This window comes from Pteropus alecto, unplaced genomic scaffold (assembly GCF_000325575.1).
Source record: "Pteropus alecto unplaced genomic scaffold, ASM32557v1 scaffold164, whole genome shotgun sequence".
Classification (NCBI taxonomy): Eukaryota; Metazoa; Chordata; class Mammalia; order Chiroptera; family Pteropodidae; genus Pteropus; species Pteropus alecto.
The window spans coordinates 19,314,603-19,327,842 of NW_006439568.1; the positions used below are offsets into that span (position 1 = coordinate 19,314,603).

The following is a 13,240-nucleotide window of genomic DNA, read 5'->3' on the forward strand; positions in this document are numbered from 1 at the left end:
AAAAGTAAGTCAACAACTATAATGTAATAAAGTGTAGTTATTAAGAGTGCAAATTCTAGAGTATGACTGCTTGAGTTTAAATCCTAGCTCCCTACTGAAAACAGCATGTAACTTGAGTCTTCCTTATTTCATCTGTAAAAGTTAGTAACAACTATCTCTTAAGATATATATAATCAGATAATGCATATATAATGTAGCATACTAATAGCACAGTAACCATTCAATAAATGTTGGCTATTAAGTATGAATGTAGTAAGAGTTATAATAGAGGTATGCAGTAAGAGTTATGAGAGCACAATGGAGAGTCACCTGACCCAGTTTTCAATAGGTTGGAAACCTGAGATGAACTTCAGTTAAGAACTAGTGCAACTTAGCCTGAAAAAAAAAGTAGGTAAGGGCTTTCTAGGCAAAGAGAACAGTACATGCTAAACTACAGATGGAAGGTTTTTTAAAAATTATGGAATTAACTTCAAATAGTTTGATATAACCAAAACATGCAGTGCCTGAGAAAGACTATCAGGATACAAAGATTGATAAAACATTACAAAGGGACTTCTATAACACACCTAGTTTGGAGTGTACAGTAAATGCAATGGGAAGGCATGGAAGAATATTAAGGATTTTAAAATAAGATTGTGTGTTATTAGACTGTGGTACTATTATGAAGGTTGGATTAGGTGAGCCTGAAGGTGAAGATACTCTTTAGAAATAATCAAGAAAAATATAATAAAGGCATGAAACAATGTAGTGACAATGAAGATGGACAGAAGGAGATAGATTTCAAAGATATTGGGAAGATAATAACAGGATTTGGTGATTGATTATAATTGAGGGCTGAGGGAAAGAAATCAGAATGACTCCCACCACCAGGTTTTATTAAACAAATGTTTATTGTCTGACAACTATGTGCCTGGTACTACCCTGGACATAGAAAGATGATTAAAACTTGGTCCATGACTTCAAAGAAATCAGTTATAATAAGGAGAACATAGAGATTAGTAACTACTGTTGAATATCAGAAACTTTATAAAATAATTATATACTAAATGCACTGGAAATAGAGAGAAGAGACACCTGACTAACAGAAATGTACCAAAGAGATATATCTCTTAAGAGCAGTGGAGCTGGACACAAAACAGCTCATCAGGTAAAGAGTAAGGGCATGTGCATAATGAAAGAATTAAAGAACATGACATAGAGATTCATTTAAAAGACTACTAGCGTAATACTGGAGGAAGTGAGTCATGAATACCTAAAGTCATGGTCCATGCACATTCATAATTCCAGCAAATTTTTACTGAACCACATCAAGTCTGGATCCTGGAAGGAAATAGATGGCATATTCAAACTGAGTAACCAAGGAGAGTTTAATAAAGTGGCTGTTGTACAAAACCAACAAAGGAAGGTACAGTACCCAGAGCTACCAACGGTGAAAAGCAACTTCCAGAACCAGAAGAGAATAGCTATCCTAAGAGGGCCACCAGTTGGAGCTGTTGTCTTCAGAAGAAAGACACAGCCAACTGCAAAGGCCTAGTCTGGAGGAAGCCTGGAAAGAAATAATCTAATCTCATTCACCTCCTTTTCTCCAATCTGCCACTGTCTCACACCAGTAAAACTCAGTTGGAAGTCAGAGAATAAGAGAGCCCACCCATGCAATCCACCAAGGTCAGCCTCTCATAATACACAGCAAAGTGGGGGGAAAAGTAGAATAGATGTGGAAGGGCGAATGAAAAAATATGTAACATGCAGTGATAAAGTTCAACAACATTCAACTATGTCTTCCTCTAGTCTTATAAAATTCACCTCCGATTTCTGTAAACCTTCCTTTTAGTTTGGAGATGAAATTTAACCATTAGCCTTCAACCTGCAGAACTTTTAAGACGAGGATTTAATATATTCTAAAATGAATTCTTAGTACGGCAAATTCTGTCTCATCACATCTGTGTACTGTTCTCGGCTTCTGGAGCAAGTATCTCTGTTAAGATACAGTATATGCACCTTCTTGCACATTCAACAATAAATCCCCAGGTGGAGCACAGCCCAGTATGACTGCTTGAGTCATTTATCTTCCTGATAAATTCTGTATTCAAGAATCCTATGGCTCAGTTAAGAATTAGGTTAGCTCAAACCAGACAATCACTGAAGGGAGATCAGCCTGCGAGAATAAAATTCAGTACCACGGCAGTACTAAAGTCACTCAGTGCAAATGTAAACTTTAAAGCTTTCCAAAGTTAAATGAATAACATCAAATAATCATAAGTGGATTTTTATTAGTTAAAGTAATGTTAGCCACAGTAATAGATACACCCCCAAAATCACTGTGACTCAACACAGAAGTGCATCTCTTATTCACGTAAAGTCTAATGGGGAGAGAGTAGTCACCACCAGAACTCAATCACATAAACCTACATAGATATTAGGGAACCTGGAAAAGGCAGCTGCTGGATAGCAACAACTTTATGAAGGAGGTATATAAATCTTTGGTGAACACAAAATTCATTTTTGACAGAAAAAAATTGTGCTAATAAAAACATTAATGAATTCTTTAAGCTTTCGGTCAAAAGTTATGTGTGATATGATATGTAATGAAACAAATATTTCATATACGTTCCTGAGAAGCAAACCATGACAAAAATTATATTAGACACCTCATATGCCAACAACAACAAAAAAAAATGATGGATGTGAGCATCATCTCCATCTGTCAACTGACCAATACCAAAGCATCAAATACCAATAAATGCCATTGTCGTTAGTGTATCCCTTTTCTCCCAGTTTTAGCACCTAGGAAGGCTAGTTGCAGGATTCACGAAGCTGCTAGGTTATTTTCCAGATGAACATAAGCTTGGTTGGAAGAAATGCTAAACAGCACATAGACAATTCCGTCTTCTTTCTGTGCTTAAAGGAGAATTTACCCAGCCCCTCTGTTTAGCAGAACCTACCAAATTTTGTGTATGTTACATAAAAATATTAAATTTTCTAATATATAAACTGTATAAAAGGCATTAATTCTAAATGTCTTTAAAAAGCATTTAGCTAGCACTGTGTTATATAGAAAATACAAATTAGAACTTTTTGACATGTATATATAATATAAAATACATGTTCATAATATAGAAACTATAAAAAGTTGTTCATTTTTAGCCTAATTTATACTATCTAGTTGCCTAAATATTTTTGGTAACAGTTCTAAAATGAAATCTAAAAAGAAAACAATATTATATCACTCAGGTTTAAATGTATTCTTAAACTTTTGCCTTTCTATAACTCTACCTCTAAATCCTATTTCTAGACCTTCTCATCACAACAAAATTTATCCCTCTTTCATAGTACAAACATTTTCTGAAATCCTGCAATAACTCAGTAAGGTAATATAAAGAGGAACAGAATCTTCAACTGCAACATGTCATTTCCATGGCTAATTTCCTCTCTATATTTTCCTAAAATACACTCGCATTTCCAAAATTTCTTTATAGGTGATGAAAGTATACAAAAAATATATATTTGCCCTAGTTAAATCTAATATATAAAACAAAGATTGTGTAATCATTAAAAACACCCAAAGAATGAAACAAAAGCAGATGATGAGAAATTCACTGATGCTAAATTGTCAATGGAAGGAAGGACAATTCAATAAAAGGCAGAGAGACCTGGAGATGTGAAAAGATTATATGGTATTAATATAACCAGTATGAAAAAAGTTTTATGAGCTATTAAGTAGAATTCCTTCAAATTATGAATAGGTTCAAATAATTCTGATCCCATTTTCCCCTTTTTCATTTTTTTCTTTTTTTCAATTAAATTTATTGGGGTAATAGGGGTTAATACCATTACATAAATTTCAGGTGTACAACTTTATAATACATCTGTATATTCTATTGTGTGCTCATCACCCAATATCTAGTCTCCTTCTATTACCATATATTTGACACCCTTTACCCTCTTCATCCTCATAATACTCCCTCCCCCTCTGGTGACCATCATTCTGTTGTCTGTATCTATGAATTTGTTTGTTCATTTACTGCTTTTTGTTGTATAACCCACATTGGTGAAATCATATGTTTCTCATCCTTTTCCATCTGACTTATTTCCCTTAGTATGATATTCTCAAGATCCATCCATGTTGTCGCAAATGGCAATATTTCATCTTTTTTATGGCTGAGTAGTAGTCCATTGTGTATGTCATTCTCCTCTTTTCTTTGCCTTCTCTTCTTTCCCCCCAATATTTGCCCTTTTTTCTACTGCTCTTTTATTTCCCATCCTACCCCCACTATATCCCAAGTTGTAGTCACTCTAATACTCATGTTCATGTTATAAGCTCTTTAGAATAACCAAAACAATAAAAAAAAAAAGCTGCTTCTCAACTGCTCTTCTAAGAGAACACTGATCCTAAGACTAGAGTTCAGAGAGCTGACCACCAGTGAGATGAGCAGACAAAGACATATTTATTATGTAGTCAGCTGAGCAAGTTGGGCATCATAAAAGCTTACTTCACCCCTTTACACAGTTATAAAATCTTAGCAATTTGGCTCCTAAATTTGTCAAAATCTGTCCAGCCTCTCCATTTCCACATGACTGCCTTATTTCATATCTTCATCATTTATCACCTGGATTACTGTAAGAGTCTCCTAACTACTGCCCTGGTCTCTGGCATTACATATTCTCATCAATCCTTTATACTGTAAGAGTGTTCCTTTTTTCAACAAAAGTCTGCTTATATTGCACCACTGCTTAAAATCCCTCTATGACTTCCTACTGCCTTCAGGATTAAATCTAAATCAAAAGAACAGCATATAAGGTCTTTTAAGCTCTGACTATTGCCATCTCTCTAATCTCCTCCACTGATTCACCTCCCATGCTCCAGACCTTCTGAACCACTTCAAATGAGTTTCTTGAGCATGCACTGACTCTTTTACAAATAAAAGGTAAATTTTGAGAGGAGGGAGACAAGAGTTTTAGTATTTTTGCTTAGAATATCTTCCACTGCCCAGCTACTCATTATCTGAAACTCAGACAAGATGTCATCTCCCCAAGATTGGATTCTCTTGTATGAATATATCCATGATACACTGTACACAGTAGTATCCTAGCTCTTGCCATGCAATATATTAATTGTGGTTTATCATGTTTCTTCTAGTGAGTTGCTTGAGGGTTAGTTGAGAATGGTTAAAAGTGTTTTAAGACCCAGAGATATCTGCAATTCTATGGGTCACAAGAGAATACGAAAGTACTTAGTCTCTAGTATCTTTATTATTTAGGAATAAAATTTCTAGATATTAAAAGGATAAACTGTCTGATACCCTCAAACAATATCAAAGAGACAACAAACTACTCACTAGGTTAATGACATATTTTTTACTATAGTTATCATATACTAAAAACATCTTTACAGTCTTTTTTTCATGACACTTTACATTTTTATGTGTTCAAATGATTATGGTTGGCCTTACATTGTCTGCCCCTAGAGGAAATTATTTCTATCCAAAACATCCTGTACATTCTTTACCATTCAGCTCTGTTAAACAGACTGGAAATTTGTAAATGTTTTGAAAGTAATAATTTTAAAAGCAAAATATTCCTTAATTTGTAGTAGTTCTTAAGTTAAAAAATGATACAGCACAATATTCTTCAGGTTGCTAGTCAAAAAAAAAATATGCTCTTAGTCCAAAACAAAAGAAAGTTGAGTTTCAATCCTACACAAATACTCTAAGTCTGCTTCCAATAAAAAGCAAAATTGGACATATGTTTAAAAATTACATTTGATTTAAAAAATAAGAGCACTAATTTTTCTTTTGGATTACTGAATTTCACTGTGAAAACAAATACTATCCAAATGAACATAGTATTCCCAAATGAACATAGTATTTCACTGTGAAAGCAAATACTATCCAAATGAACATAGTATTCCCGTGTTTCATTCATTCACCTAATATTTTTGAGTGCTTCTATGTGTAAGACATGTGTTAGATAAGAAACTGAGGCTGACATGGTGAACAGGAAGTCATGGTGCCTGCTCTCTGGTAGTTTATAATCTAGCAGGATACACAGACCATAAACTAATAAAGAAATCATTGTAAATTTTATAAGCATAATTAGGAAAATATTAAAAGTGTGATAAGGAATAAAGGAGAGAACCTACTTTAAAAAGCATGGTCAGAAAAGAGCTCTCAAAGGAGGTAAATTTGAATCTAAGGCCAGAAAGATGAAAAAGAAACAGTCATACAAAGATTTTGTGTATTCGAGAGGCAATGGAAAGGAAATGATCATTGTAAACTCTAAAAACCATGCTTCCGAATTAGATTAACCTGGTAAGATCATCTGACTTCTCAAATATAATATAAATAAGACAAATAAGTAAATACACATTTTGATTTATTAATAGAGCAAAAAATTTATCCCAGGCAAATATAAGGTCAATCACAGAGTAATTTCAACAAATTAGTTCTCTCACATTCACCTACAACACTCAATATCTTGCCAATAACCTGGTGTCAGTATTATTTTCACTGTTACACCTTAGTTATCAGATTCTCAAAGAATAGTTTTTGCTGAGGAAACTTCTTCCAATTCATCACCTTCCCTCTCTTCATCCCTGGCCTTCTAGACAAATAATGAAGTGACTTAAAAGTTCTCCAGGCATATTTTGACTTCCTAGTAAACATGGAAAAGAATCTCTCAATTTAAAAAAAAAAAAAAAGGAGGTGGGGAAGATTTCACTCAGGAATGCTATGAAAATGTTAAAGTCAGAACACTGCTATCTATAATCAGTTAATAACAACTATTAATTGCACACCTATTTGTGCCAGGACACTTAGTCTGTGTTGATCCCAACAATCCTTCGAGGTAGGCGTTATCACTCAGATAATATAGATGAGGAAACATGGGCTCAGAGGGTTTAATAACATAAGCCAGATCTTACTGTTATTAATTAGTAAAGCAAGGTTTCAGGTCAAAATCCATCTAGTCCATCATACTTGCCTCTACTACTTCCCTCTTCATCACACACTATAATTGGTTCTTTATCAATATATATGTCGACAAGAAGATACTATTTAACTGTCCTAGTTACTTTAAAATACAGAATATATATATGTAAAGAATATATATATACAGAATATATATATATAAAGAATTTATTAGGTACTTTCTCATAAAATGCCAATCAAAATTTTAGAATGCATTTTGAATCCTTAAAAATAGATTTTCAATATTTGACAATGGCCCTAGTTATTTACATGTACAATAATAATTTTCATTTAAAAGTCTTCATGATTAAATTGCATCATTTATCTGACATGCCACATTCTTAAATTTTCATTTAACTATAACAATAAAAACAGTAGTTTTTTTTTTTAATATTAGAATGAGAAGGATTATTCTATCACAAACCCCAAGCCATAAAACAAAAATAAATTCAAATACTTTTTTTTAAATCCCGACCAGTAAAAAATGGTACAAACAAGTTTATAAAACAAAAGATATTAAAGAGCTTCTACAAATCACTAAAAATGACCAACGGAAAATTAAATACAAAAGGTTCTACACAAATGTAAAAGACTCTCAACCTCACTGATGTTAAAACTGCAATCAAATCTACAATGGCATATTTTCACCAAAATATTGACAAAGATTACCACACACTGAGTTGGCAAGGATGTGGGAAAGTCTCCCTAGTATATGTCACTTATGCCCACTTCCTCTGTGAAAGAAAATTTGGCAACATTTATTAAAATTTAAAATGTACTGACCTTTTGACCAAATCGTTCCGTTTCTAAAATTTTATCTCAGAAATATATTCACACATGTGGGAAATGACATATTTACAGAGATATTTAATATAGTATTTTTTCTAATGGCAAAATAATTAGAATCAACTTACCCCAAAATATGGTACTAGTTAAAAAAAATTACAGAACATTCTTAAAATAGGATATTATGTAGCCATTAAAATGAATGAGGAAGCTATATATTAATAGGTGTGGAAATTATCTCCTAAAAAGTAAACTTCAGGCCACATTTGTTTTTATAATGTTTACACACATATATCATATATGCGTGTGCACACACACACACACATAAAGACACAAAATATTTAATATTCACACATATCTATGAATATTCTCCTATGCATAGAATATTTCTGAAAGACTATACAATAAACTGACAACAGTAGTTTCCTCTGGCTAGGGAAATAATTAGCTAAGAAATTTTGGACTATATGCATATATTACCTATTAAATAAAAAAAGTTTACAAATTGACTTTGAAAAGTACTTTTTAAATTAAATTAATTTAAAAAATTAGAACTGCTCACCTATTTGTTAAATGTAAGTTAAATTATTACCTTGATCTATCAGGGAAATTTTTACTTATTATCTTTCTGTATTTGGGGGGCAAATTGTCCCTTTGACATTAACAGAAAATCCAAACTGAGATTGAAAAGATAATTTACATGTCAAGAAATACATAATTTCTAATTTGTTACAAAAATATCATATCTGAAAGACTATAATATATGTACATAGTAGAAATTTAATAAATATTTACTGAATGAATACTTTGTTACTGATTCAGTGGGTTTGCTTTCCTCATAATTTTTTTATAGGCCCACACTAAAAAAATTAAAGCACCTCACTGGAAAACAGAAACTTTTAAATTATGCTTCTCTTTCAAAAAATTATTTTTTCAAAACAAAATTGGTAAACTACCTCATTACCACAAGTCCAATCAACTTTACTTATTAGGTACCTACAATGTGCAGGTTATGACTGCACAACACAAACTCCAAAGAAGGGTATGTTTTTATTCTTGCCCTCAAGAAGTTTACATTATTGAAAGACAAGGCTAAAGGACATTATAGAATTTACTGATAGTTATCCCAACTAAAAATTTTAAAGGAATTTATGTAAGGGGAAAAAAAAGTAATTATTGACCTATTGAGGGATCTACTGAGATATAAAAGTGCTTCCAAAATTCTAGTATCTCATTCACATGTCAAATGGTATTATTTGATGGTGATAGACTTCCTGAGTATGTGGATGTTCAGTTAGGCTTTGAAGAAATTGCTAACAATTAAATATAATTTTTAATTATTCAGGCTCTTAAGAAGAAAGGTTACTATAGTAGTCTCAATCTGTTTTATTGTTCAACTCTCTCATTAAAAATCTCTCAGGCATGAACCTCTTAACATATGCATATTTGTTTACAAATTATATGCATCTTAATATTGTCAATCTATATATTAAGTGTCAGTAAAACTTAATCTCTTTTTCAAATACAAATAGAAGTGTAAATATGTGTTAATATTTTCTTTCTGTACTCTAAATATGTCGTGATGCTCTTAGGTATGCACGCCCCGCTCGGTGTGAATACTTAACATGAATATTGAAATTCACAGATCATGCAAAAATATTTTCCTCCAGTAGTCCCAATTTTTCACACATCAAACTTTTTGTTAACATAGTTGTTAAAAGGCAGCAGACATAAATTCAAATTTCAGTTTATTTCTCTCTGCCCATTACCTTCTTTCAAAAGATGTTAACAATGCAATTAAATAGACATCACTAAAGAGAAACAAAGGATGGAATAGTCATAACCAGGCAATTTCCTCTTAAAAGTTATTGGAAAATAGTAACTACTGAAGAATATTATTTTTTCTTATATATAGCATTCGAAACTTAATACCCAATATTGAAAATATGTTACTTAATAAGTTGAAAATGATTTCTCTCGTTATTATAATTCTATAATAAAAGCTATTCTTTTCTTCGTTTCCCTTGCCTACTCTTATTTTATTACAAAAGCCAAAAGTATTTTTGAAGAACATTTAAAATTAAATTTTCAAACATGTTATGCCAAGTAACTTCTCATTAAAATGAATACAAAAATAGTTCTGAAAACATGTAGGCCACTTTGAAGTACGACCCCTTCCAAGACTAAGTTAGGTAGAAATACAAATAGATATTTAAAATAAATGTAAAGATTTTTTCATCAATGTAACTTCATAGGCTATACTACTATATGTTTAGAAAGTTGTTTTTACATAAACTGTGTAAATATGAATTCACAAACTTATGTATTTGCATGGTATGTAGATTTATATGTAACTGTTATTATATATTCACATGTACCTACCTGAATAACCCTTTCACATTTTCCTAACATATTGTTTGCTTTGAGTAATTCTTAATTCAGTACTCAAAAGTTCATTTAAATTTCTATATATTAGAATAATAAATTATTTTGGAACTACAGTGCCAATAAATACTATGATTTAGCATACCATAAAGAAATAAAAAACACATTCTACATTTAAATGTGGGTCAAAGAAATAAAACTATTTTATTTGAGCATCATTTTGGCAACACTAGCTTTATAACAATTACAGTAAAAAATATAAATTAATATATATAAATATCAAACTCTAAGTCATCAAAAGCTTGGCGTTGTTAGTATATATAATAAAATCAAGCAAAGTTACGAATATGTTCAAAAGGCTTTTAAAAATAATGCTTTATTCTTCCATTAGTTGAAGTAAGCCACTTAAATCTCTTAATCTTTTTTTCATTTTCCAAGCCTACTAATCAATTACATTCCCAAACAAGTGTTCAAACCCAAAAATTATCTTTGAAGAAGCAATTCTTTATTTCAGTTAATATGTCAGGAATACACTTGCTTAGACCTTCAATAGTTTTTGATAAACAGTATTTTTCTCAAACATGTACAATTAACTGATACGTTTGTCATCATAAATAATTTGAAGTAGTAGTTTTTGTTAAATTATGGAGATATATATGTATAGACAGAGAATAGTTTATAAGTTCAGTAAAGAATCCTGAATTTAACAACCTGTTTTTAAAATGTACATGATTAGAGGTCAGTGTGTTAGTTCCTTCATTGAGGATCTCTACACTTTCTATTGTGTTTCTGTGGAGAATGTGAGGAAAGTATACTTGAAAACGCGCAAAAGAACCGTTTCACTTTGGCATATAAACTGAACAAGTAAATTTCTTACTGAAAAATTCAAGTAAAAATAAAAAAGTTGAGTTGGAAGAACATAAAAAGATTACACATCTTCTGCACAATCTCTTTCACATAATAACTTAGAAACCCATTCACCATAAAACATTTAAAAAGCAAGCCTGTAGAAACAAATCACTGCTAGACAAGAGGAGTTTCAAAGCTATAAACTATCTGCCTGGACAGTTCCCTAGTGCTGAAGTTACAGCGCCGCTAAACCGATGCCTGGGTGCTGCTTCCACTCTCCCACCCTCGGCCAAATCCCGGCTGCCTACACTAGGAACAGGAACAGTAGAACTTCACAAGGAGGGAAGCATCCCAAACTGCAGTAATGGTAGGAACTGGAGTGTCTTCAGAGTCTCTTCAAGATTAAACAGATTTACTAGTTGCAAACAGGAAGAGCAGCAGAGTGCAGGGTGTTAGAACCCGCTGAGGGGGAGGGGCTGGAAGATGGCGGCGGCCGCACACCCACCAGAGACACGACAGAGCTTAGGCCCCTCGCCCGCACTGCCGCCCTCCTGCCCGTGGCGACTGTGGGCACCTCTGCTCTTCTCAGCGTTGGGGACAGAGCCGCCCTGCGGAGGCACCGGACAAGGGGCCGGCGGCGGCGTCCGCATCCCCGGTCCGCGCGCCTTCGCCCGGGTCCCAGCCAGGGAGCACCTGTGCACGGCCATATTGGATTCATTGCCCCAGTCACTGCCTCCGCGCGGGGGCGGCGGCGAAGGAGAAGGCACGCGCGGAGCCAGGGTACAGCCCCAGCCCCGCCGGGGTCCAGGAGCCGAACTTGCCCGCGGGGAAATCCAGAAGGACGCCCGGGAACATTACAACGCCCAAAGGCTCGCCCCCCTCACCTCAACCGGCCCCGGCGCCCTCCCTCCCCGATACACACCCCCGCGCTCTGACGCCCAGAAAGCAGCCCCGGCGGCCCGCGCTGGCCGCAGCCCTCGTGGCCCAGGCGCCGCCGGCGGGAGGGAGGGCACCGATCCGGGAGCGCGGGCGGCCGCAGGGAAGCCGCCGAGGGGGCGGAGGGCAAGGAGGGAGGCGGGAAGATGGAGCTGGGTCCTTACTTGAGCACCGACTGCTCCTTCTCCTCTTCTTTCTTCTGCCGATCCATGACGGCCAGAATGATTTTCCTCTCCTCCTCCGTGAGGTGGCTGAGGTCGGGCATCTCGGGCTGCAGAGGCGGCTGAGAGGCCGCCGGAGTGGGAGCCGGGCGGCCCCGCGGCCCGACAGGAGCCGACATGTTTGGGGCAGCCTAACCACCCTAGGGAAGCAGGGAGGCAACTCCACTGGCGGTGGCGGCGGCAGCACCCGCGCGGGCGGCTGGGGCAGCCTCCGGCGCTGGGACCAATACATACAAATCAATGGCCTTCAATCTGAGGCGACAGCCCCCCTCCCCCAAGAAAAAGAAAAGAGTGGGGGGCGGGGAGGGAGGGCGAGCGCAGAGGGAGGGAGAGCTGAGTGCGCTCCGGGAAATGTTTCTTCAGCCTCCAGGGGCGAAGGGCTGGCAAGTGAGCGGTTTGGGTGAGAGGAGAGCGGGAGGCCGGGCCGGGACGCGGTGTGCGTGGAGCGGCGAGGGAGGGTGGTGGAGTAAGGTGGCGGGGACGGCTAAGGGTGGGGTGGCTGGAGGGAGCGGGCGCGAGGGCGGCGCGCGGGCCGGGGCGCGAGTGTGTCCGGCTGGGGCAGGGGGCGCGCGCGCCACCTCGGAGGGAAAGGGACCGCTGCGAACCAGCCCCCTGGGGGAGTTCGGACACCCGGCCCCGAACGCCCGGAGGCAGAGTCCCGCGAGCCGGAGGGGCGCCGAGGCGGGAGCAGAGAGGGCAGTAAGAAAGCAGGGGCTAATTTCTAGAGAAGCAGCTCAGCCGTCCCGCCGACCGACGCGTCTCCGGGCTCCCAGGCGCCGCGAAGGGAGGACCCCTCCAGAAACGATGAGGAGAGGGACACGGAACCGGGGACGGCCGTCGGAGACCCCTCCAGGCTAGAGCGGAGAAGCGAAAGCGAAGAAGGGATGACTAGGGCTAGCAGCGGAGAGTCCTGAGGCCAGGGCCCCTCGGCTGCCAACCCCTGGATCCCAGCGAGCTCCTACGCGTCGCAGGATCGGGCGCTGATCCTTCCTCATCACGCGCCCGCCAGGGGACCCTCAGCTGCCGCCGCCCCTTAGGTCCGTGGAGTCAGCGCCGAGGGCCCGCTCTCTCCCTACGCCGCCGCCGCCGCCGCCACCG

The 13,240-nt window shown here is 37.3% G+C and overlaps 1 protein-coding gene and 1 long non-coding RNA gene across 16 annotated transcripts in view; one reads left to right on the plus strand and one right to left on the minus strand.

Moving 5' to 3' along the window:
- RIMS2 (regulating synaptic membrane exocytosis 2) overlaps positions 1-13,227 on the minus strand; it is a 549,058-nt gene extending 535,831 nt beyond the window's left edge. For 11 of the 15 annotated variants that reach the window (XM_015593047.2, XM_015593053.2, XM_025050124.1 and 8 more), the window contains exon 1: positions 12,086-13,227. In XM_015593047.2, the coding sequence (XP_015448533.1) occupies positions 12,086-12,261 (176 nt within the window). In that variant the 5' untranslated portion in view covers positions 12,262-13,227. The remainder of the gene's footprint in view (positions 1-12,085) is intronic. The other 4 variants (XM_015593051.2, XM_015593052.2, XM_025050128.1 and 1 more) reach the window with 2 other exon arrangements.
- Positions 12,469-13,240, plus strand: part of LOC112483568 — a 14,078-nt gene continuing 13,306 nt past the window's right edge. Inside the window, exon 1 of the long non-coding RNA XR_003047670.1 lies at positions 12,469-12,529. This is a non-coding gene — a long non-coding RNA (uncharacterized LOC112483568). The remainder of the gene's footprint in view (positions 12,530-13,240) is intronic.